Genomic DNA, 23,027 nt, shown 5'->3' with positions numbered 1-23,027 from the left:
GCGGCGGGTTCCGGCGGAAGGGGCCGGGCGCGGCGCTGGCTGGCGGAGTTTCCGCGCCTTCGCCTGGGTGGCGGGGCGGCCGGCTGCGCTCGGGGAGCTGCGCCCGCCCGTGCCCCGCTCCGCCTCGGGCCATGCTGCTGCCGTCCGACGTGGCCCGGCTGGTGCTGGGTGAGTGAGCCGGGAGGGACGGAGGGATGCACGGGTGAGGCGCGGAGCAGCGGCCGCGCTGGGAGGGCTCTGCCGGGCATTGTCAGCCGCCCGAGGCGCGGCGGGACACAGAGCCGGCTTCGCCCTCGACCCTCGGCAGCGTCTCTTGGTTTCCCCAGGCTGGGATTGTCAGTGCCGGGGCTCATGCCGGGCAGCCCCTGGGCTGGCCCCCGCCGCCCTCCGGCCCGGCCTCTGCCGGGGGGCGAGCGCCGCTCGCTCCTGAGGGATTGGGGTCCTGAGGGACCAGGCCGCTCCCCGGCCGTGCCTTCCACTCGGCTTCTTCACGACTGCAAGGAAACGTGGTGGTCTCCGGTGCCCACCTGCAGGCTGAGAGCTGCTGAGCGGGGCTTAAACAGTTCTGGTTACAGGAGGAGTTCAAGGGGGACCCGAAATCCCAGGGAAGGCTGCGTTAAGGGTCAGAGGGTTCTTTTCCGGCCGTGTTTCGCTTACCTTTGAGTGTGCACTGAAAGTTCAGGCGTGATCACAGTCGGTGGAAAGCACAGCGTGAGTGTGTTCAGGACATTGGCAGCAGACAGTGAATTTTTGAAATGACTTTATGCTTTGGATTATTTGGATCCTGCCAAAGGTGAGAGCAAATCGATGGTAAGCACTAATATGACCCACATATTTCAGTCCCACACGTAAGTACCTGTTGGCACAGGTTGCCAAGATTTCCTGGCAGCCTGCCCTGTGAGATTCAGTTTTCAGTTGTTCACGGTGTTTTAAATCCAAAGCCATTAAAACTGAATCCCTTCTTACTACCTGCAATGTTACTTCCTACTGTCTTGAGAAAAAAGGCTAGTAAGAGATGCAAATTTGTTATTACTGTGAAGTAACAGGATTCTTAGAAACCCCATGGACTGTAAAAGAAGAGTTGAAATCATACAGGTGAGATCTCTCATTGCACTCTTCCAAATAAGACTGGTGAAGTTACAAGTTTCCAGGTAGAATGCTTGTCTTGTGTGCTTACCAGAGACATGCAGACATAGTACACTATCTTGGCAACACCCTCTGCACTGAGAGTGATCCATCCTCTCTTGTGTCTGTTGTGGCATGGAGTATGCATCATGGCTGGAAAACCTGTGAGCAGCCTGAGGTTGTAGAAGAGGATGTTCTTTGTAACCATTTCTGTTCTCTGATAGAGATTCCTCCTCTGTGAGGCATCTCTGAATTTCAGTGGGTAAACAGACTTCCCAGTGCAGCTCTTCATCTTTCTCCCCAAGCCCCGCCCCTCCCCCACCAAAAAATCTTTCTGTGCTGTGAAGCTTGATTAATATTTGTTGAAGAACCAAAACTAAAACGATAAGCTGAGCTCACACACAGAAAAATGCATAAGAACGTTTATCTTTTCCTAATTGATAAAGTGAATGTGTATTAAGAGTTAGCCATTTCTGAAGGTAGAACAAAATACTGAATAATTTCCATATATTCGAAACATACATCGCGTTTTGTGCCTTTGATTTTGGCAACCTTAGGGACCACATACTCGTATGTCATTATGCAATGTGTGCAAAAGAACTTTGGGTAACGTGCACAGGCATTTTTAGCCTTTGGAATATTTTATCACCAGGAAACTGGTGTATGTAAAATGTGTCTGTATGCAAGCATTCAGTCATCCTTTGTGATACTGCAGTAGTAGGTTCAAGAAAGTAAAGCTGCAACTTTTTGAGTCAGTGTTCAGGAAAGTTTGATTTTAAGAGCAGTCACACCAGCACAGATCAGAGCTCCACTGAGCCTAATACCCCATCTTCCAGCCTGGACAACAGTGAGATATCATTGTGTTTACCACAAATATACTTTCAGCCACTTGTGGCTTGAGATTTTTCTAGGAAAATGTATTTGAAAAATTAAAGAGGATATTCCTTTGCACAGGCACTGCTAATGTTTTCTGTCAGATAGGCCTGCTCATACACTGTGATTAAAGTCACAGTGGTTATTCCCAGGCTGTGTTTAACTTTCAAGTTTGCCTACTTGTTGAAGACATGAACAAGGGCTTGGATGTTGGAAATACGATTTTCCTCAGCTATACTCAGATCTGCTCAAATATACTTGTTTTCATTTGAACTTCAAGGGCACATGTTTCTGCAGGCATTTATGAGCAGAGGTGGACCATTTTGTGGGTCCATTGAAGTAGATAATGTGTGTTTAGTCTGCACTGTATAATCAGGCACGCATTTTTTCTTATCTTTTAAACATTCCATGCTAAGCTCTGCTAAGAGCAAGAAAGAAGAAAATTTTTTTGTTGTTGTTTTGGAATCCTTCATTCAGATTGGTCTGTTTCTATCTTTTAATGTTTAAAGTGTTTGAAAATTAAAGCAGGGTAAAAAAGTTTGATTAAAGCAGAACATATTTGATGAGAAATGGAATTTTGGAAAAGAAAACTTTGCCAGTACATTTTCTGTGATGGTAACTACTGAGTCTTAGGGTGTAGAGAGCACAATTTGCGTCTAGTACATCTGTCCTAAATGAAAATTACTGTAAGTGAGGGGGATAAAAACCTTTTTCCATTATTAATTTTTGTACAATGCCGATCTTTTTAATAAAACTTATCCACTGTTGCAGCAGCTCTACAGGTTTTATGTATTTTGAAAGAGTACAATGTGTGGAGAATTACTCTTACATAGCAATGCATTTTATTAACAAAGTATCATAGATTTCCACTGAAGTATCAAATAGGGTGAAGGGTTTGTTTGTCAGATTTCTGAGCCATGAACTTTTATTTTCTTGTGTGTACTAAAGATACACCAAGATATGGTCATAATGCCTCACTTCCAGTCTTGAATACTTTGTAAATACAGTGTAATTTCAATCTATATTTTTTTGTTTTTCTGAATCTGGGAGGAATCTATTAAATATCTGGTAGGAACATGTGTTTTGTCAAAATAAAGTCACTTTCATTTTCTTGCATAGGAATTTTTATCTGATTATTCCAACACTGCAGGCAGCTTTGATACCTATTGAACAGAAGTAGTGGATGAAATAGCAACATTTTCCATCTGATTTGTTGCAGGCTATTTGCAACAGGAAAATCTTCAAGCTACCTGCCATCAGTTTATTCTGGAAAGCTCAGATTTGAAAGAATATGCAGAGCACTGTACAGAAGATGGTTTTATTCCAGCCTGCTTGCTGGTGAGTTTGTATTTCCAAAGCAGAAAGCTACATTGTCTTGCATCCATGGAAAACAATATTGAAGAATTCTCAGTGTAACAATTAATTCTCAAATGCTGCTTAAAATGTTTGATATTGGATTTGTTTCTTGTTTTTTCATCCTGTGATATTAGCAGTTATTTGGTTTCTAGTATTTAATCTTACTAAGAAACATTCAAGCATGAAGTATGCAAATTGGTTTCAGCATATTATGCTTAGTCTGCCTTACAGCTTTGAGGCTGATTTACAGGAGGGTGTTGTAAAGGTTTTATGGATTTCAGGGCTGCTTTTGTAAATTACTGAAGATCACTTTCTTATTCTAGACATGGCAGCCAATAATGTTCCATTTCAGGTATATTATAAATATTTAGGGCACCTCAGATTTATCTAAGTCTACCAAATTTTATTGACAAAAACTGTGTTCAGCCTCCTCTCTGTTCAGTGTCATCTGCATTGTTCTGGGTGAAAGGTGGAATTTTGAGTGTGCACAAATACTGTGTAGCCACATCTGTAGATATGTGTGTAGAGCTAGAGCATTATTAGATAGTTTGCATTTTTAAAAATATATATAAAATGGAATTTTTACTATACTGCACAAATTACAGGGTTTCAGTGTTGCTGTGTATCAAACTTCTAGTGTTTAGTCCTCTTTCTGTTCTGTGTCATTCTTCTAGTATATTAGTTAATTTAATGGTCTGGGATTTTGTGCACAGTAATCAAAATTTGCAGAAATCTTTTCTGAGATCCAAGGTGCTCCTTCTTGATGCACCTATTCAAAACAAACCGTTGAATTTATTTTATTTACAAGTGTTTAGTCATCTGTTCTTTGGTGGTAAGGAGTTGAGAACCAAGCTATGGCCAGCAAAAATTACAAAGACCAAATGTAAATCAATAATCCAGATTAATAAAGCTTTTTAATAATACTAATTTTTTCTCAGTATAAACGATTTTCTTATTCAAATAAAAGTGATATCGTGGTATCTAAGACAAAATTCTTACTGCAGCTAGAATATTTGCAATAAAGGGCTGTGTTTGTCATGTAGAGTTGCCACTAGTAAACAAGACAGGAAGGTACAGCAGATGATAGTGGTAACTTTTAAATCTTAATTTTTTTTGTGTCACCTAAAATAGCAGGACAAGTCAACATGATAAGAAGGTTAATTCTGTGTGACTGTTCAAAATTTTGCTTCAGAGAGAGGTTCCTTCATGTTTGCATCTTAGTGTATGTTGTTTTGCAGCATGATACATGCTCATTAGTGTGTTACAGCTGTTCATCATCTAATTTTCATGGGTTTATTCCGTCATAAAAAAGGTGAGTGAAGGTCAGACAGCTCTAACTACCAGTGCTGTGCCTTGGGATAGAATACTTCACATTTTGGGCATTAATAGGATTTTGTTCCATTGATTGCTCTCTGCCAAGGACAGTCCCTTGTGCTGAGGGTCAGCATGGTGTAGACTGCTAAGGAACCCCTTAAATCTGAAGTGGCACAGCAGGTGAAGTAAATCTTCTTAGTGAAGTTTCTAAGATCTGTTGGGGTTTTTTTCCAGTCGCTGTGTGGAAAGAACTTGACGACTATTCTGAATGAATACGTAGCCATGAAAACAAAAGGTAAGCCTTCAGAATGAGGTGTTTTTTGCTTTTTTTTTTATTTATCTGTTGTGAACTCCTTGAGGAAGAGGTGTATGGTCTTAGAGTAATCCCCCATTTAGGCTACAATTTGAAGGCTACCGTATTACACAGCCAACAGCCACTACTTTTAGTGATGAAGGGTAATTGATTATCTTAGTTTGCATATGCCAGCATATATTTTCACTTAAAGTGTGAGCATTTTTATATCTCAAAAGCAAAGAGAAACAATAAAATGTGCAAAATGTATGGTTTTATGCTTGCAAAAATTATACTGTTTATTGTTTATACTGTCAGTGGGGGTGCTTATCTCGCTGGTGACCAGCAGCAGAATGTGAGAAAATGGAATGCTGTGTCAGGGGAAGTTCACACTGGACCTTAGGAGAGGGTTCTTCACTTCAGGCACTGGAAGAGGCTCCCAGAGAAGTGGTCATGGCACTGAGCCCTGTCAGAGCTCAAGGAGAGTCTTTTAATCACAAGGAGAGTCTTTTAATCACATGGTTTAGAGTTAGGTAGCCCAGTGAGGAGCAGAGAGTTAAGTTCCGTGATCCTTACAGATCCGTTCCAACCTAAGGTATTCTATGATTCCATGGAATAGTCAGGAGGAGTCCTATGGCAGGAAATACTTCTTGTCTTGTTTTTAAGACTTAACTAAAATAGTTTCAGAACTACTTAATATTTTGTATGAATACTGTAAGATAGAGTTACAGCATTTGCTGGTTTTGAAAGCAGTTATCAAGCTTCTGAATGTTGCCAAATCTTACAGGTTTTTGACATCTGTTGTATGTTCATATTTTAGTGGTGCTTGGTTTTAAAAATCATGTATGGAACATTTTTGAACTTTTTTTCCTTTCACATTAGGTTTGACAGAAATGGTAACTAAGACACAGAAGTACTTCCTATAAAATGCTTTGTACTTAAAATCTTGTAAAACTTAGGAAATTGAACTGTTACTTACCTTTTCTAGCACACTTTTAATGTTCTGTGCTTCAAAAAGACCAAAGGTTTTTACCTGTTTGAGTAATATCATAAAATAAACTATTATTTTTCAAGGCCTGTCTGCCAGGTTATAATTTGCAAAGGCACAAAAGTGACTTGGGAATATGAATACCATTTCCAGAAGTGAGCTGGGGGGTTAGCGTGGGTTAGACTAGCATATGTTTGCTGAGGAATCAACACCATGTGCAAGTTACACCAAGAATTATAGTCATTAATTCAGTTTCATCAAGGCTTCTAAACCAGAACTGTATCCATATCAATCATAATTCCTTAAATTAGCAGTTAGGGCTCTCTAATTAATAGAATATTAAGAAGGCAACCAGACACCTGAAGTTAGATGATGTCTGAAACACTCCATAATAATTATTTTGCTTGTGATTTTACTTCTTTCTCAGCATATATAACTTTTGGGCATCAATTTCTTTTTATGGTTCATTTTAGAAACAACAAATGAAGTTCCAGCAATGATGTCATCTCTATGGAAAAAATTAGACTATACACTTTCTCAGATCAGGTAATGTAGTTTTGAAACCAGGAAAAGTAATATTTCAGTGTAAGAGTGTCCCTGTGTTGACCAACTCCTAATATCATTGTATGAGAATACTTCTCTGTTTCCTCTGAGAGACAGTGAAAAAGATGGGTATGTGAGAGTTGATAGTTGAGCAGACATTTGAAGATTTTAAGGTGGGGCTGGCAGCTAAGGAGGGCATTAGTGTGAGCATGTGGCCTTCCTGTCATAAAACAATACATTATGACTCATTTAGAATCTGATACTTTTGTGGTTACTTGATGAAAAATGAAACAGTAAGCTTCACTTGAAGCATCTGTGACCATTGTTGGAAAGAATAAAAGTCACAATCAAGGGATTTTTCTGAAGGAATGTTTGGTTAGGACCAGACTGACATTAACCATTTGATGTCACACTGAGTAGTTGAGTGCTTTCATTATGCTCTATTAATTCATGTCACTTGCTTTATTTTTTTAGGAGCATGCAGAACTCAGATTTCAGATTTTCATCTAATCAGAGGAGTAAGTAACTGAGTCAATTCCATGGGATCAGTAGGTTTTATGTTAAAATTGTCTGCTTTGGCACAATTAGGGGCCTTCTGCAGGCACCAGAAGGTAATGCATGTCTGTTGTCTTCAGTGGTCTGTGGATTACTGTAATGATCAGGAAAGGAAAATAAGAAAAACTGAGCTTTTTGCAAGGGGCTAAAATTCTCTATTACAGCATTTTCTCTGCTGAAGAAAACTTTTTGGAAGTTTACATGGTTAGAAGGTTTACAAACTGCTGTTTCACTCTTGAAACTGCTGACTTAATTTGTGGTTCATAGATGAACTAAAAACATATACAGTCTCATTATAATGCAGTTGGATTTCTGTAGAAAGGGAACATAAAAACATATTATCGTCCTGTAGCATTTGATATGCGTACAAACGTATATCCAACCAAAATACAAAAACATACTTGTGGCACCTAGAGGTGTTTCTTTCATTACAAAAGCGGAAAATGAACTCTTAACAAAGGACAACTGGTTTACTTAAAAATAAGTTTTTCTCGGTAGCATTTTTACTGTATAAGAAAAGAGAGTGTGGAATATAGATAGTAATTGTTCTCAGATTTGAGAGTCACTGGATTGGGTGGTGTTTAAATTGGGTTGTTTAAATTTTTTTAAACAGATTTTGTGTGAATATCAGCAATCTTTTAAAATTCCTTTATCACGTCTTTTCATCTCGTCTTTGTTTCCAGTACGTACAAGAAGTGGAATTGTAGAAATGAAAAGGCAGAGAATGCTTCAGCAGTCAGCTCCTGCAAACTCAGGACTGTTGTCAGTAGCCCATCAGTCAGGGACACAGAATTCCTCTTGTCTTGTACCTCCTCAAGTAATTCACAGAACAACAATAAATCAAAGCATGCCACAGACAAGACTGAATACACTGCATGTGAACCAGTCACAAGCTCAAGAAAACAAGATCAATGGTAAGTGGAAAAATTTTTAAACTTTTTTTTTTTCTGTGAAAAATCCATGGCTATCGATAGAATCTGTTTTCTAAACTCAGGGCCAATCATCTTCCACCAAAAAGTTCCAGAAAATTCTTGCTTTGTTCCCCAGCTCTCTGGGCTGGTTCAGGTGATTAAAAGAAAAAAAGTGCCCAAAAGAGAGATGGCTCTTGCATACTTGCTTGCCAATGTGAGTTCAGAGATCAGAAGTGCATTAATTTGTGGTTATTCTGTTTTGTGCTCTCACCGTCACCCAGATGACTTGTTCTATCAGACAGGGACGATCTACATTAAGTGGATGTCTATTTCAGGATGTGTTTAATAGGAATGGTCCTTGTTTCCATGCTAGTACCAAATTACATTGTACGACTTTCCAGAAATAGATTGGAACATAGTAAATAATGTGTAGATCTCATAGTGCCTTAACAGTGTCACTGGAAAAGGTGTTGGCTTTGTGACTTCTTTTTTCTGTTTGTTTCCCTCTCTAAAGCAGGAGGTCTCATACACATTCAAGTTCCAACATCACAGGAACGAAGGCTTCATTCAAACTTGCTTTCTCCGGGAAGGCGGAAAAGGTAAACAGGGATGTGGGTTTGGTTTGGGGTGGGTTTTTTGTTTAATTGTTGAGAAATTATACAGTGTTCTAACCTTTAGTGTAAATTTTCTTCAGTGATGGAGGGTTTCAAATGTAAATCTGCTGGGGCGGGGGGGGGGGGGGGGGGGGGGGGGGCAGTGTTTGATGTTCCACAAAGGAAGTCAAAGAGCCTAACAGTGAACTGATAGGAGGCTACTCATACTTCTTTGTGTGCATTCTGTCTTTACTTCAGTATTAGACATAGGCAAATAATCTTGGAGCTGAGACTTGGTATTCCTTTCAAAATGTCCTTTTCAATTATGAAAATTCCTAATGTTGATAAAAATGTGCATTTAACTTCGCAAAACTATTGAATTAAGAAAATTTTGTCAGAGAAATATGAATATTTTCACTAAAAGTTATCTTGTTTTTTTTTACTGTAAGTAATTTTAGTGCCACTGCTGATAGATGTTTTCAGAAGAGCCTGTCACAGAACACTGTCTCCTGTAAAAACAGAACATTTCCTATTTATCATCTAAATTCTTACAGAACCTAATGTTTGTTTTCTTCTTTGAAAATAAGTGCTCCTTGAGAAGTCTTTATTTTCAGTGGTAATGCCCAAATCTGATTTTGAGTTTCAGTTAATTAGGATCCATTAACTGCTACCACCAGTTAGGATAATGTGGAGTAGAGGGGCAGTAAATGCTGAATAGTGGACATGGAATTTTGCCAGTTTGCCATTGGGCTGTTTACCTACAATCTCTAACTTTATAACTTCTGTAAAGGCAGACACAATAGATGCATAAGAGAGAATAGAACAGGTACCAGCTTTTACTGCATTTTCAGTACATAGTTAATTTTCTAGTGATTAAGATCTTCTGTTTGCTAAGAAGGAAGAGAAGCACATGATTTACTCACCATTAGGTCTGCTGTTTGCAATTTTCTCATTAACTACATCATAAATTTCCTGGAATGTTTCAGTGAATCTCAGAAGAGGAAAAGTATTGCAACATCTGGACCTCTTCCAGCAACTAGAAGTTCTCAAGACTCTGAAGAAGCAGTAATAGAAAAAGAAACTGAGCCCCTAGAAGAATTAATTGATGGTAACTTCCCAGTGAGTATATGCCTACAGAGGGTATTTACATTTAAGAAACAAATTCAAATTCAGGAGAACTAGTCTTTAACATGTTGTTCATCTTGGTTTTCACAGAAATTTCCTTTAGAAGATAAATGTATTGGTTTGTATTTGAACTAGCTCTTTTGTGTACTAAATTCATAAGGTTGACATGGCTATGCAAAGTTTTGTTTTTCTTGGTTTATTTGCTTTGCTAAAATACCTGTAGGCTGTCAGAACACAGTAATTCTTTGGAGAAGGGAAACCAGAAGGCACAATAAGCACTGCTGTACTTTTAGGAGAGTAGAAGTACAGGAATGTTTTGTGTTGATTTTCATAGCAGTATAATGCAGTCACAGGTGACTCTTTGTTAACAAGTCTTCTCTCTTTGAATTGATTTTTTAATATTATTTTTTACCAGTCAGTCAGAAATTCACGTTCCTTTTCTAGTGATGTTAAAAATAGAAACCTGACCACTTCTGTTTTCCAGCAACTGGTTATTGAAAATGCCAGAGAAAAAATCTTGAGCAACAAATCTCTTCAGGAGAAGCTCGCTGAAAACATTAACAAAATCCTGGGGAGGTAATAAAATGAACCTCTAAACTTCCCGTGTATTCTTATTTGATATATTTTTGAGTTTTGAACTAATGATGTATGTGTTGCAGTGATGGCAGTGTTGCTCAGGCCCCTAAACAGACAGACAGTGGTCCCACAGAACAGGAGACTTCAATTGATGAAATCCTTGGACTTCAGGTAGGTGTATATTGCCCTGTTCACATTGTTTTTAAGACCAGGCATGTGAGAAGGATCATTAGTGGGAACTGTGCTGAACCTCTGACATCTGAGGATATTCTCTCCTCTTCCTGTCCGTTCTTTTTGTTTCTATTTGCCAGCACAGCTGAGCCTCCCTGATGGTCCCCTCTGCAGGGGCGCCTTCTCAGCTTCCCTTGCAGAGGTGTAAACTCTGGCCTTGTGTGGTGCTGGGCAGGTTCAAGGAGCTGAGCTGACAGGACACTGCTGTTCTGCGGGAGCTCATTTTGTGCCAGTTTAGCATTCTGAATTCATTCCCAGTGCCTGTCCAAGGCAGCATAAGCATGCAGCAGGGTCGCAGCTAAGGGAGTGGGGTTGCTTCTGGCAGTAATTAGCTCACACTCAGACTGGATTTAAGAACTCTGTTCCAGGCATCAGCTGCCTGCTTCTCACTCAGTCTTTTGTACCAGTAATTGGATACCAGCTTCTCACTGGGGATCTAATCAATAGCCTTAGAGAAGAAAAAAGAATTTAAAATATCTTGCCGTCTCCAAATACACTTAATCTGATCTGATTTTTGTGATTTGCTCCAAGATAAGCGTGGATTATTCCGTGTGGAAAGAGAAATTATTTTTGGAGCCTAAATAATAATGATGCTTTTTCTCCAAATTTAGTATTTTCTTGCTTTTGGAAGTGATGTGCATTCTGCTTCTCCAAACTAAATACAGTGTTCTTCCTTCATTGTTCCATAAGCCTCAAGTGGACAATCACAGAATTAAAAAGGACTTTTAATGAGGGAAATGGCAATCTTTACAGCCCTCGTGAAAAAGACAGGAGAGTAGAGGCAGTTCTCTGTTCATGAAATAGAGGTGTCTGGTTTATAAATGCTCTTCTTCTGTTGCATGGTGATTTTAGGTCAACTGTTGTGAAAAATACAGAGCTAAAAAGCTGTATTACATTCTTCTAAGCAGAAATAAAGCAGCTTCTTGGTTTGGTTGGAGTTGCTGAGACAAAATCAAGAATATGGCATGGAATATCCACCCTTTAAACCACCCTATCAAAGGTTAGAGAGTGCTTAGAGGCTGTCCAGAAAGGCAGGAGAAACTTTGTATTTAATCACTTGGGTACTTAGTGGCTGCTCATTTTATTCCTGGGCTGCTACAGAACAAGTCAGCTTGAATCAGGAACTTTAGAGCACCATCCCATGTAGCTATGCTTTCCAAATGCCTTTCACACAGAAGTTATTGGAGGCTATATTATAGAATATGTGATGAAATATTATGAAATAAAACTTCCATTTCCTTAGTGTTGGCTTCTAGATATATATTCAAACCTAAGAAATTAGGATTAATTTGGGGCTTTTTTTACCAGTGGTTTGCTAGTATGGGCTCACAGTATCCATACCATGTGCATAAGCTTCCAGTGTAGCTTGAGATTTAGTCCTCCTTTTTTGTTAGTGCTGGCCATTATGCAGACAATGGTGGGAGCAATGTCGGACAGACACATTTGAGTATTGGAGAAACCTTATTTCTTAAACTTCAGTCCCTAAGATTTTTCAACAGCCATTATATTTGTGGCAGAAATGTACGCAGCATTAGTCTTTGTTTCTGTGCTGAGCAGAGATCTGAAAAGAAAACAATTTTTGTCTGTTTTTCCTTTTAAGTTCTGGAAGTAACTGTCTCACAGTTGTGTGTATCATGTCTTTTCTCAGGGTGAAATTCATATGTCAGAAGAGGCTATCCAGGACATTCTGGAACAGACAGAATCAGATCCAGCTTTCCAGGCTCTGTTTGACTGTTTTGATTATGGTAGGCTACATTGTATTCAGTTGCACTGTTACTGTAAAGCATCCTGAATGATGAGCTTTCCCAAGCATTGCTTGACCAAGCAAAGGAATTCAGCAGGCCCCTTGCAAGAGAAATGGCATTGATCTGCCTTAATACAGAATTAGATTTTTAGATATGTTTATACACAGCTATAAAGTACAGCATTTCTCTGTGGCTGATACTCTGGGTTTGTGCTGGCTCAGTGGTTGTTTTGTTGCTGTTATTTTAGACTCTCCATGTCTGAAGGGTGATAGTTTATACTTTTTTCCTGTTGTAAAATTTTCAGGGGTATCCTCACAATAACCATAAGGAGATCTTTACACTGCGATTCGTTTAAAAGGTAGTGATAACATATATATTTGGAAAATGACATATTTAACCATTCTTCATGCTTTATTTTGAAAGTAGGAAAGAGCAAGGTAAACAAGAACTTACCTGCTGGTATTTCTGGTCGGAATGGAGTAGAAAACGAAATCCTGGTGGGTGAGGATAGCCTGGAAACATTTGGAAGTTCTTTAGGAACAGAAGAAACTAACAGATGTAGGTTTTTGTTTTTTCTCTAAGATTTCTCTGTTAACTTTTCATTATGAAAATATTTTCAGACAATTTGTACATTTCAGATTTTTTTTTCCACTGGCAATATCCATGTGGACGTTTACATTGCATGAACATACAGATATACCTGGTCTGTTACAAAGTTGCAATCTGTTAGATTTAACAGTAGTCCCATCAATGTACCTGAAAGTTGCACTTTAATAAGCTCCTTAATGCAAACAGACTGTCAATAAATGGATGCTTTGCAGTATCCATTCTGGAACACATAAAGAGAATATTTTACATCTAACCATATTAATCTTTTATCTCTATTCTGTGAAGTATCTGTTCATCAATACACAAAAAGAGTCATACTATGGACAAGGGGGATATTAGTCTGTCTTAACCATTCTTAACAATAGTCCGTGAGTAGCAGGTATTTAGTGAAAGTATATGAGAAGTACAGCCAAGAGGTTTTTATCATGAAATGGTTTTTGTGCTTCTGGAAATCTGAGGTAGTGACCTGAGTTATTTACATGTTACATTTGTACTTATTAGTAATGTACAAACTGATTTTCCAGATTATCTTGTGTATGTATGTTTTATATATATATGTATGCTCAACTAGAACGTAAGGATGAGTAACATTCCCACTTAGTTTCATGTGAAGCAGTTTTCCATTGAGCTGATAAATTATTTCTAAAACACTCTGAAAGGACTGTCTGTTCTAATAATTATGGAACTGGTTTATTCTATCTTTTACAGGTGATAATTTGAGAGAGCCATTATCCTGTAAAGGCTTTCAGTTAGGAGAAACGTCATGTGGCTTGAAGACCAGCATTAATGATGATGATATGGCTAAGAAAAATCCAGCCAGTGAACAGCTGCCTGAAAACTGTAGAGCAGGGAAGCAGACTGAAGTACTTCCAGCCATTACCCCTGAACACATTAGAGAGCTTGAAATTGCCTTTGACTCAGTGTCTGGTTTGACTGAACCTAACAAGAGACCGAGTTCTGGTAGCAAATGTAATGAGCACTGTGCAGACACTTACGTTACAAAAGAGTCGTCTACATTAGTATCTGAGAGTGAGAGTGCTATGGAAATTGAAAATGGCCCACCAAGTCATAGTTCTCAAAGTAGTCCTAATTTAGAATATGGTCATTCTGGTACTCCACAGATTCCTTTGATTTCGGTGTCAGAGGATACTATAGCTGGTGAAAACAAAACTGATTCTGGAAGTAAATGTCCATTATCACCAGATACATCACTGTCTGAAAAAAGACTTCCTGGAGACCCTTCTGATGGGAGCCCTGGCCACAGTGCACTGCTGAGAAAAAACAACTCATCCATTTCTAGCCCATCAGCAGATACAGGAAAAGAAGAGACTGTAACCAGTGATCCAGCTGCCTTACCTGGTGTGTCACAGGAGAACTCCAGCCACCCCTCTAACCATCAGGACCAGAGCACACAGGCAGATTGTGCTGCAGGATCTGCCGTGGACATCACGGATCTTGATAAAACGGAGTTGCAGCTTGAAGTTGTTGATACTTCTAACAAAACTTACTCAAAGGATCAGCATACACTTGATAAGCCTTGTAAGAAAGATTTTAATCTCCCTTCAGGACTGTCAAACACAGAGGGTACACAAGGGGAGATGCAAGAACCTTCATCTTCTACAAAAGTAGACACTGATAACTTATATTTCTCTTCTGGTGATAATGCATGTACAGATATTTCTGTAGTATCCACTGAAAACAATCTTACTACCTCTGAAATATGCCATTCTCCTCTCCCTGAAACTGCATCCTCAACAGATGAGTCAGGTATTGAGGCCAAAAGTATAAGCAGTGTATCTTCTAGTAGTCAACCAATGGACGTTGATCCTTCTAATATAATGTCCCTCAAGATCATCATTAGTGATGATCCATTTATTACGTCAGACGCGGAGTTAAACAATGCTGTTTCCAGCATTACAGGAGAAAATTTGCCTACTATCATATTGTCATCTCCAGCCAAATCCCCAACCAAAACTACAGGCCTGCCCAAATGTCTGACTTCAGAAGACACAGAAAAAAATGTGGATTCAGCTCTGACAGAGCAGAATCTTCTTGTGCTTAGACCTAAGGATCCTGTGGTCACCTCGGTTAACACTCAGAATGAAGACTGCACTGGCTTTTCAGTTGCAGGTTCAACTCATCTTTCCAGCGAAGGGGGATTTATACAGTTGATGCCAGCCACAAGCACAGCTTTTGGGAATTCAAGCAACCTTTACATAGCCACCTGTATGACTGATCCAGCAACCTTGGGTGCAGCTGTAACACCATCAAATGTGGTTGTATTGCCTGGCAGTTCTATGCCACTGGCTTCCCAAGGTCCAGGTGTACAACAGTTGCGAACTCCTCCCAGATCCAGCAATACATTTCCAGCAAACCAGACTGTCTCCCCAAACTTCCCACAGGGTAATCTCATTATTAGAAAATTACTGGAAATGTGGTGTTTATACAGTGGGTTTGTTATTTTTTATGTTCCCCTAAGTGCATTCAAAGTAAACAATTTTTAAACTGCACTGTCCACTGCTTGAAACTTTCCAGGAGTTCCTTTTTTTTTTAGTGTATTAGTTGCTAGTAGAAATGAAATAAAACTATCAGAAGCCATTGATCAGGCTGCTTTGATAAAAAAAAAAAAAAAAAGCCTTATATTTCAGAAGCTTAAATTCTGTAATTTTTGCAGCACTAGATGTAGGAATCATATTTTGGTTTACACTAGAAAGCATTCCATTATTTTGGCTAAATAAAACAGGTTTTTATTTTTATAGGATTTCTGTTATAAATGGAATGCTTTGGGTTATAGGTATCCATATTTGGTGTAGATTACTGGGTATCTGTATCTAGTCCTTCCCAAATCACTTCCTTGGTTTTGTTTCATTTTTTAAAACCTAGTCTGTATGAGAAGTACATTTTAGTAAATATGAAAGTATAGCATTATTTCTTCCCATGATTTAAAAACTGGTACAAGCCTTTTTATTACTACAGTAATAAAAATTTTGAGTGCTTTTTAAAATGAAAAAAATTACTATAAACCAGCCATAATCACTACATTTAGATTTCTTTCAAAAACTAAGAACTTTTTGCAGTTACCCTTGAATTTCTGTGTGTAGTTATTTCAGTGAGGTCAGAGGCCAGTGCAATCAGAGACTAGTACATGCAAGGTCTTAGGGTACCAGCTTTTCTGTAATTAGGATCCCTTTATGCAACTGTTCCTTCAATGTTTTTTTCATAGAGAGAGGAACAGTTTTCTTTCCCTTTTGAAAATATTCTTCCATTTTGAATTAATGTGCTAGGATAGTTTCCATATTTTGTAATTCCTATATAGATGGCAGCTAAATAAGATATTTAATGTAACTTTTACTGGGTTTTATGAATCACTTTAATTTAAAGTTTAAATGTTAAGATAGGTTTGTCACATTTCAAGCTTTATTTTGAGCTACCTTTTGCAAAGGAAAACAGACTTTAACTAAATAATTCCTTATAAACTAAAAGTAAAACTGGCGCTTACCCTGTTTTCTAGTAGTGAACTATAGCAAAGACAGTAAAATTTTGCTAAAAATCCAGGGCTTTTCTTGCCACAGGTTTTGACCACACATAATTTTAAGAAAACCTGTCTTGAAGCTTTTCTTTTTACTGAAGTATTTTTAGTTTCTTTACAATCTTAACAGTTTGGTATTTTTTAGGTTCTGCCATTATAATTGCATCTCCAGTGCAGCCAGTTTTGCAAGGAATGGTGGGAATGATCCCTCTCTCCGTAGTGGGACAGAACGGAAATACGTTCTCAGCACCTGCCTGCCAGGTAGTACATCACAAATAAAGATTTTCAAAATTAAAGCTGCAGTGGTAAGAAGTGCTTGGGTAAATTGTAAGAGAGTATTTTGATTCTTTCAAGGTTCTTCACATGCCTGTGGCTAATCCAGTGTGCAATGGAAGTGTCCCAAAGCTTCCCATCCCTCCCAAATCACAGAAGATTCCTGGAGCAAGAAACAAGACTAATACAGGTACCTGCCTTGTGTTCTTGAGAGGGGCAGAAGAAAAGCAGAGAGTTTTAAGGACAAATCAGTTACAAGTAAAAAAAGTTTTCTAAATATCTCTGCTTCTATTCTTGGCAACTGCTGGGCTGTATTGAGAGAGATCTGTACCTACGGTTAGTGACTCTTGTTTGCTTAGTTTACAAAGAACTTCCAGCATATAACACAATTCCAGTTTTGGCATCAAGCTTATTTTCCAAAATGTAATGTTTCAAGGCTCTCGTGAAGTTTAATAAGTTTACTTTTTTTTATGTTTCTGGTTATTTTTTCATCTTGTTGGTGTTAAGTAGTTTACTGCTGCCATTGGAACCAAGACATATAGTAATGAAAATATTAGAAGAGTCAGGAGTTCTAAAAATTTATTAAGGAAATATATATATTAGAAGAGTTGCATGTTTTTATAAAAAATGCACTCTACTGTTTTCCTTTTGCCCTTTCAGGGCAGTAGGCTTCTGTATATTCTTTTCATTGAGACCTTGCTTCTTTATATAGTTAATTTTAACAAGACTAGAGTTATGTTCATTTCTCAGTGTTGGAAAGGGGTAAAGAAAAATAATAGGATAGTTTGTTTTGTCTTGCCAGAACTGTGTATTATCTATGTGTAGACAGCAAGCTTCTTCTTTGTTCTTTGCTAGTCTGATAATTAGTAAAGTTTAAAGTTACAAAATACTGCAGTTTGTTGCTGGGTTTTTCTTTATTGGTTCTTTGTCAGGTGAAATGTCATTGTACTGTGAAGTTACTTACCTGTCATTCATTAATACTTTATCTGTTGTTTCAGGAAAATTGGTACCAAATGTCTCTGAGCCTTTGAACCATGCCAATCCTCGAACACAGAGGTCAGTAGTGCTAGGTATTGAAACTTGCTTTCTTTCTCCTGTCATGAATTTCTTCATCCAGTGTTGCTGAGGAGAGGGGCTGTTTTTTAGTAGTGGCATAAGTACCCCCTTTCCTCCTACCTGTCTGCTAGGAGTATTGATACAGATGTGTGCTGGGAGTGGCGCAGCCTGTGCTAGAATTGTCTTGTCACTGTTCCTGTGTTAATTTTGTATGGCTTTGTCTTTATTTTCTCCTGTCTCAACTGTCAAACAAAAAAGGTTAGAGCGGAGTCTAAGCTAGGAGAATTCTCTGTTACATGTACTGGGATATTTAAATGACTGAAACCTTTGTTTTTTCTTTTCAGATGAGTGGTTTTGTAGTGTACTCTCATTGCCTTTACCATTCTCTGACACAAATCCAGTAGTTTATTAGATTGGGTTCTGCATCTGTTGTTTCAGCTGTGTGGATTAGAACTCTGCTTAGTCATTTAAAAAGTGATAACTGAATGCAAAGATGGTGAGGACAACAGCATGCTAACTTTATATTGATGAACATAACTTAATTTCTAATTGGGTTAGGTACTAGTTTTCTGTTGGGCAAATGAGAGAAGGAAGCAAGGCTGCATCTCCATACCATTAATGGACTTCTGAAAGAAAAGAATGTTATAACAAGCAAAAGAGTGTAGGAGGAGATCAGTAGTTCAATTTAAGTGTTAGAAGTGAAATGATCTTTTATTGTAAAAGTAGCACATACTTAACAAAAATTACCTATTTAGAACTCACTTAAAATGCTGGAAAAGTGGAGGTAAAAGAGAAACACTAAAGTCAACTTATTTAAAAATCCCAGCCATATATCAAGTTATACCAAATACATGCATGCAAAAGGTACTGATTTTTTAAAAAACACAGAAGCAAGATCTTGGATAATACCACTTCAATAATTCAGCTTTCTGTTAACTTTAATCAATCTCTGAGATGCATGGTTTGCATTGCAAAGAGAGCAAAATCTCCGCTACAAAGAGCTGTTATTTCTTACTTCTGTTTTCTACCTTCTGTTTCATCTCAAACTTAATGGAAATAAAACGAACTGCTACCACTCACAACTTTTCTACCATTTCAAAGGTACCCAGGTTACCACCCCAACCGCTTTACTTTTCCTCTGAGGAATCACAGAGGCTTATCTGCAGGGAGAGGGTCTTACAGGCATAGATGAATAATGCTGACGCTTCTCTTGGAAATGCGACATAAGCCAGGCAAAGGGCACAGACACAACAGTGGTCTGAGCTGACAGAGCAGAAGAATTCTTCTTTCCACAGCGTAGTGATGGTTTTTTCACGTGAATGGGGTTGGTTTTCAGGTGGAGACCACACCCCAGGGAGTTTGGATGTTGTTGTTCAGATGCCCACTGGAAGCTTTTTGTCTTGCTCAGTATCTCAGTATCTTTGAACAGCAAGTGCAAAGGGAAGAGTACAAGGCACACAAGTGATTATGTCCAGACTATTCTGGCAGCCTCTTAGGAATTTCAGCTCCAAGGACTTCCAGAGCCATAAGCAGGACTCTGGGATGGACTGTCCTGTCATGAATGCACTCAGTTTCTCTTTGAAGTAAACTACCAACATCCACAAATATCCCAAGGTAAAAAAGTTCCTAGGTTTAGTTACATGCATTATCCAGACTTCCTTGTTGTGTTTTGAACTTAATACCAGTGTTATTTGATGCCCTAAGTTTTTCTACTGGAAGGTACAGCAGACAGTTTCCTTTTTGAGGGCTTTCTTCACAGAGCTCTGTTGCATTTCCCCTCAGTGATCTCTCTTTCCAGGCTGAAGAGCCTCAGTCTGCGTGATTGTTCAGTGTACAGACTGTTTCATACCTTTTTGCCAAGAAGTCTCTTCTGAGCTTTCTGCAGTTGTCATTCCTTTTTCTTGGTCTTTACCTGTTGATGAAATACTTGTATTTGGGATGGAGAGAGCTTTTTTGAGGGATGGGTGGGGACTTCCAGCCAGCTGAAATTAAGTTGCCTAGTAAGAATAAACATGTCAATGAAATGTTTTCATCTTGTTTTCAGGGCTGGAAATGGGGACAAGCTTACCAATGCAGAACCAGGAAGGAAAGTGGAAGAGAACTTACCTGTTGCACCAGCAGAGAGCACAAGCTCAAATCCAAGACAGAGTGAGAGTCACAGGAGAGTGCTTCGTTTTGATAACCTCCTACCCGTTCCAGGAGGAAACAACCAAATTCAGGCTACTAAGAGCTCTTCCCAGAAGGAAAGAAATGAAAACCCTTTATTTGCTGTGGACTCAGCATCCTCCTCTGTTAAGGCACAGGTACCAAAGAGAGACAAAGAAAAAACATTGCCCAGAATTCTGTGTAGGCCAGAAGTCAGTAGCAACAGAAGCACATCTGCAAAGGAGCCACAGCCCGAGCGGAAGGCGGCAGCTGCAGGGCTTTCATCAGATCCCTTCCACAAGACGACAGCAAACAAAGAAAACGAGTTACGAAGGGATAGTGATGAAAAGCAGAAGAACCAGGACACTGCCAAACTCTCCAACGGCCAGCAAAGCGTGGCCTCATGGAGTGAGAAGACGGTGCCTTCGGTACAAGAGCTGAATAAGAAGCAGGGGTCACTGTCGAGTGGGGCTGGCAATGGCAAATCATCTGCGTCTGTTCCTTTGTCCTCCAAGGAGCCAAAGCGAGAACCCGCTAAAGCTTCCAGCCAAGGCCTCGGCCTGTCCAGCCCGTTCAGTAAGCAGTGTGTGGAGATGCTGCAGGACATTCAGTGGCAGAGCCCCGCTGGCAGGACAGCTGAAAACGGAGAACTGCCAGTACCGCGGACGCCGTCGGGAGTCGGGGACCGGCACGCGGATGACACCACGGACAGCGTCCGCACCCCGACCTGCCGGCGCTTCAGCGAGGACAGCGCCACGCCGCGCGTCATGGTGCCGCCCGCCACGCCCGACCTGCCCGCCTGCAGCCCGGCCAGCGAGACGGGCAGCGAGAACAGCGTCAGCATGGCCGCGCACACGCTCATGATCCTGTCGCGGGCCGCCATCGCCAGGACCAGCACCGCCACCCCCCTCAAGGACAACACCCAGCAGTTCAGGGCTTTGAGGAGCACCGTAAAGAAAAGGAAACTGGAGGACTTAAATGAGGGGGAGAGAAATTCTCGTTCTGCCAATAGAAAAGACCTTCAGAGCTCTCCAACACCATCAAAAAAAAAGAAAATCAAGGCAAGTACAAACATCTACTTCTTTCAATTAAAATTCTAAATATGTGTTATGTATCTTGGTGTATGCTATTTTAATGGAATGGTTCAGGGATGCCAGTGCCGATCCCTGACATCCTATTTAGATTAACCAGTGTTTCCAACTTTGTCCCTTGAGCATACCCTTAACTAAGCTTTCCTAAGATTGCTTTAGTCTTCAGATACACACGAGTAACTCCTACTAACTGTAAATAGGCACCAATGACAATTACATTATGGCTCCTAAAACATGAATGAGTTTCTAAATTCTCAGTTTCTAGGTGGAATGTAGGAATTAAGGCAAACTCAATGTAGGCCTTACTAGAATTCAGGCTGTTCTTGCATCCTTGTTTAGTGATACTCCCAGTCTCTGTAGTGTGCAGCACTGTGCCTTTGACTGAAGGATTTAAGGGCAAATAGCCAAGGTGCGAGACACAAAAAGGTGTCTTTGGATGTAAATAAATGTAAATAACCAAAAAGGAGCATAACTTTATAATTCCCATAGTTAGTTCTAGCATGCTCCTGAAACACCAGGACTGGAAAATGCTCCGTTCCACAGAGAGGGGGCACCTGGCAGTGTCTGAGTTCTGGGGCAGATTTGTGCAGGAACAGCTACAAGGTGGATGGAAGGATGAGGAAGAAAGGAATGCTTGCAGGCTCTTCAGTTCCCCCAGGTTCTTTGTATTTAACACAATTGTTGCTTTCCTCTCCTACAGAAAAAGAAGCTTCCAAATTCTTTTCCAGCAGGAATGGATGTGGACAAGTTCTTGTTGTCTTTGCATTATGATGAATGAACAAAAAGAAGTTGAAGTGGGGCCATCTGAAGCTCAGTGGAGTAGTGCTGAGGTTTTGTGTGGGAAGAGAAGTTAACTCTAAAGGGCAAGTTGCACTTTGAGTGCACTGAAGTTTCACTTTATAGCAAAGTCATGCTGTTTCTGAAGCAGGTAGAAAAGTGTAAATATCATTGAGTTGGTATATGTTTATTTTTGAAAAAGCACTTGCATAATTATAGAGCCATTTAAATTGCAAAACTGTAAATTTGTATAAATGAAATGTAAGAAAGATTGTACATTTCCTGTTAGACCACGTTGTCTGTGTTCTGCTGCTTTCTCTACTTACCCTCGGAAGCGCTCAGCCGGTCTGTGAAAAGGTGGTGTCTGTCACTCACCACTCTGACATGAGGCAGCTGCCTTGGCCACTTCTCGTTGTTCTGTTGAATCTGAAAGGGACTGAAATATTCAGCTCTAACTGGCTTGTGCTCAGCCTCTCTCGTTTTGTGACTGTCAAACCCGTGTTGTAAGGCTTTGAATGAAATAACAAAAATACAAATAGCTAAACTTTGGGCCAGTAAAACCTCAGAAAGTGTTCTGGTGAAGCTTTTCCCAGCCAGTGGTTCATACAAGAACTTTAATTTGGAGAGGCCTTCTCTGTTTACAGTATTTGCTACATAGGGAAGCCATTCAAATGCAAAAGCTGTTTTCAAGCAATGTACTTTTGTGTGGAGTCATGCCTCAATATGAATACTTCAAGTGAAGCAACATCTAAACAAGAATTACTGTGTGTTCTAATACAAAAGTCAATTCCCTCACCTTTCATTTTTACTGCTGAGTTCTACTATCTAACTTAAATTTTCAGCCAGATATGGAAAAATTTGCATCTGATTTTTCTGTTTAACAAAGAGGTTGTGATAGCTATTACACAAACTCTCCAAAAGGGGTGCAGGAGGGGCTCAGCCTACATTTTGCTGAGTGAGCACACCTTGCTCCAAAACTAAGAATCTTCTCTACTTGTATTTCTTCTTTTGTTCTCAAATTGTTGATGTCTTAAAAAAAAAATTACAAGTTTTCTTGTGAGAGATCTGTACAGCAACAGGGCAATGTTTCAGGTAGAATACAAGGATTCCTAAGGAACCAAGATTATGCAGTAGATGTTTATATTAAACCCATCCAATAACTAAATACTGCATAGCATTTACAGCTTGAATAAATATTTTTGTTTTAGTAAAAAGTTGTGTGTCTTGCTTGATGTTTTTAAATCCACTAAGCAGTATTGCAGGTCCTGAACAGAGAAGTCCTGTTGGTCAGTTGTTTTTGAAGACAAGGAGTTCAGTATT

At 39.5% G+C, this 23,027-nt stretch overlaps 1 protein-coding gene across 2 annotated transcripts; it reads left to right on the top strand.

Moving 5' to 3' along the window:
- The first annotated feature begins 36 nt into the window (after positions 1–36).
- NPAT (nuclear protein, coactivator of histone transcription) lies at positions 37–22,921 on the top strand. 2 transcript variants are annotated; one of them, XM_066313016.1, is made up of 18 exons: positions 37–168; positions 3,218–3,336; positions 4,903–4,963; positions 6,422–6,494; positions 6,966–7,009; positions 7,730–7,960; positions 8,472–8,556; positions 9,537–9,669; positions 10,160–10,251; positions 10,335–10,422; positions 12,131–12,227; positions 12,654–12,785; positions 13,545–15,239; positions 16,511–16,626; positions 16,720–16,828; positions 17,637–17,694; positions 19,739–20,900; positions 21,631–22,921. In XM_066313016.1, exons 1-18 carry the CDS (start codon positions 132–134, stop codon positions 21,706–21,708), a joined length of 4,410 nt encoding a protein of 1,469 aa, XP_066169113.1. In that variant the 5' UTR covers positions 37–131; the 3' UTR covers positions 21,709–22,921. The 2 variants fall into 2 exon arrangements, with proteins under 2 accessions (XP_066169113.1, XP_066169112.1); XM_066313015.1 differs by having other exon boundaries at positions 12,651–12,785.
- The last annotated feature ends 106 nt before the right edge of the window (positions 22,922–23,027 follow it).

The sequence above is a fragment of the Sylvia atricapilla genome, chromosome 2 (assembly GCF_009819655.1).
Source record: "Sylvia atricapilla isolate bSylAtr1 chromosome 2, bSylAtr1.pri, whole genome shotgun sequence".
NCBI classification, from domain to species: Eukaryota; Metazoa; Chordata; class Aves; order Passeriformes; family Sylviidae; genus Sylvia; species Sylvia atricapilla.
Note: the sequence above shows the minus strand (reverse complement) of the source record. Positions and strands in the feature narration are given on the sequence as shown.

Bases quoted from the DNA above. Each gene is read 5' to 3' on its own strand.
- NPAT (XM_066313015.1), top strand. From the start codon at position 132: ATGCTGCTGCCGTCCGACGTGGCCCGGCTGGTGCTGG. The intron at 169-3,217 runs GTGAGTGAGCCG...GATTTGTTGCAG, and splicing joins CGTGGCCCGGCTGGTGCTGG to GCTATTTGCAACAGGAAAAT. The intron at 7,961-8,471 runs GTAAGTGGAAAA...CCCTCTCTAAAG, and splicing joins TCAAGAAAACAAGATCAATG to CAGGAGGTCTCATACACATT.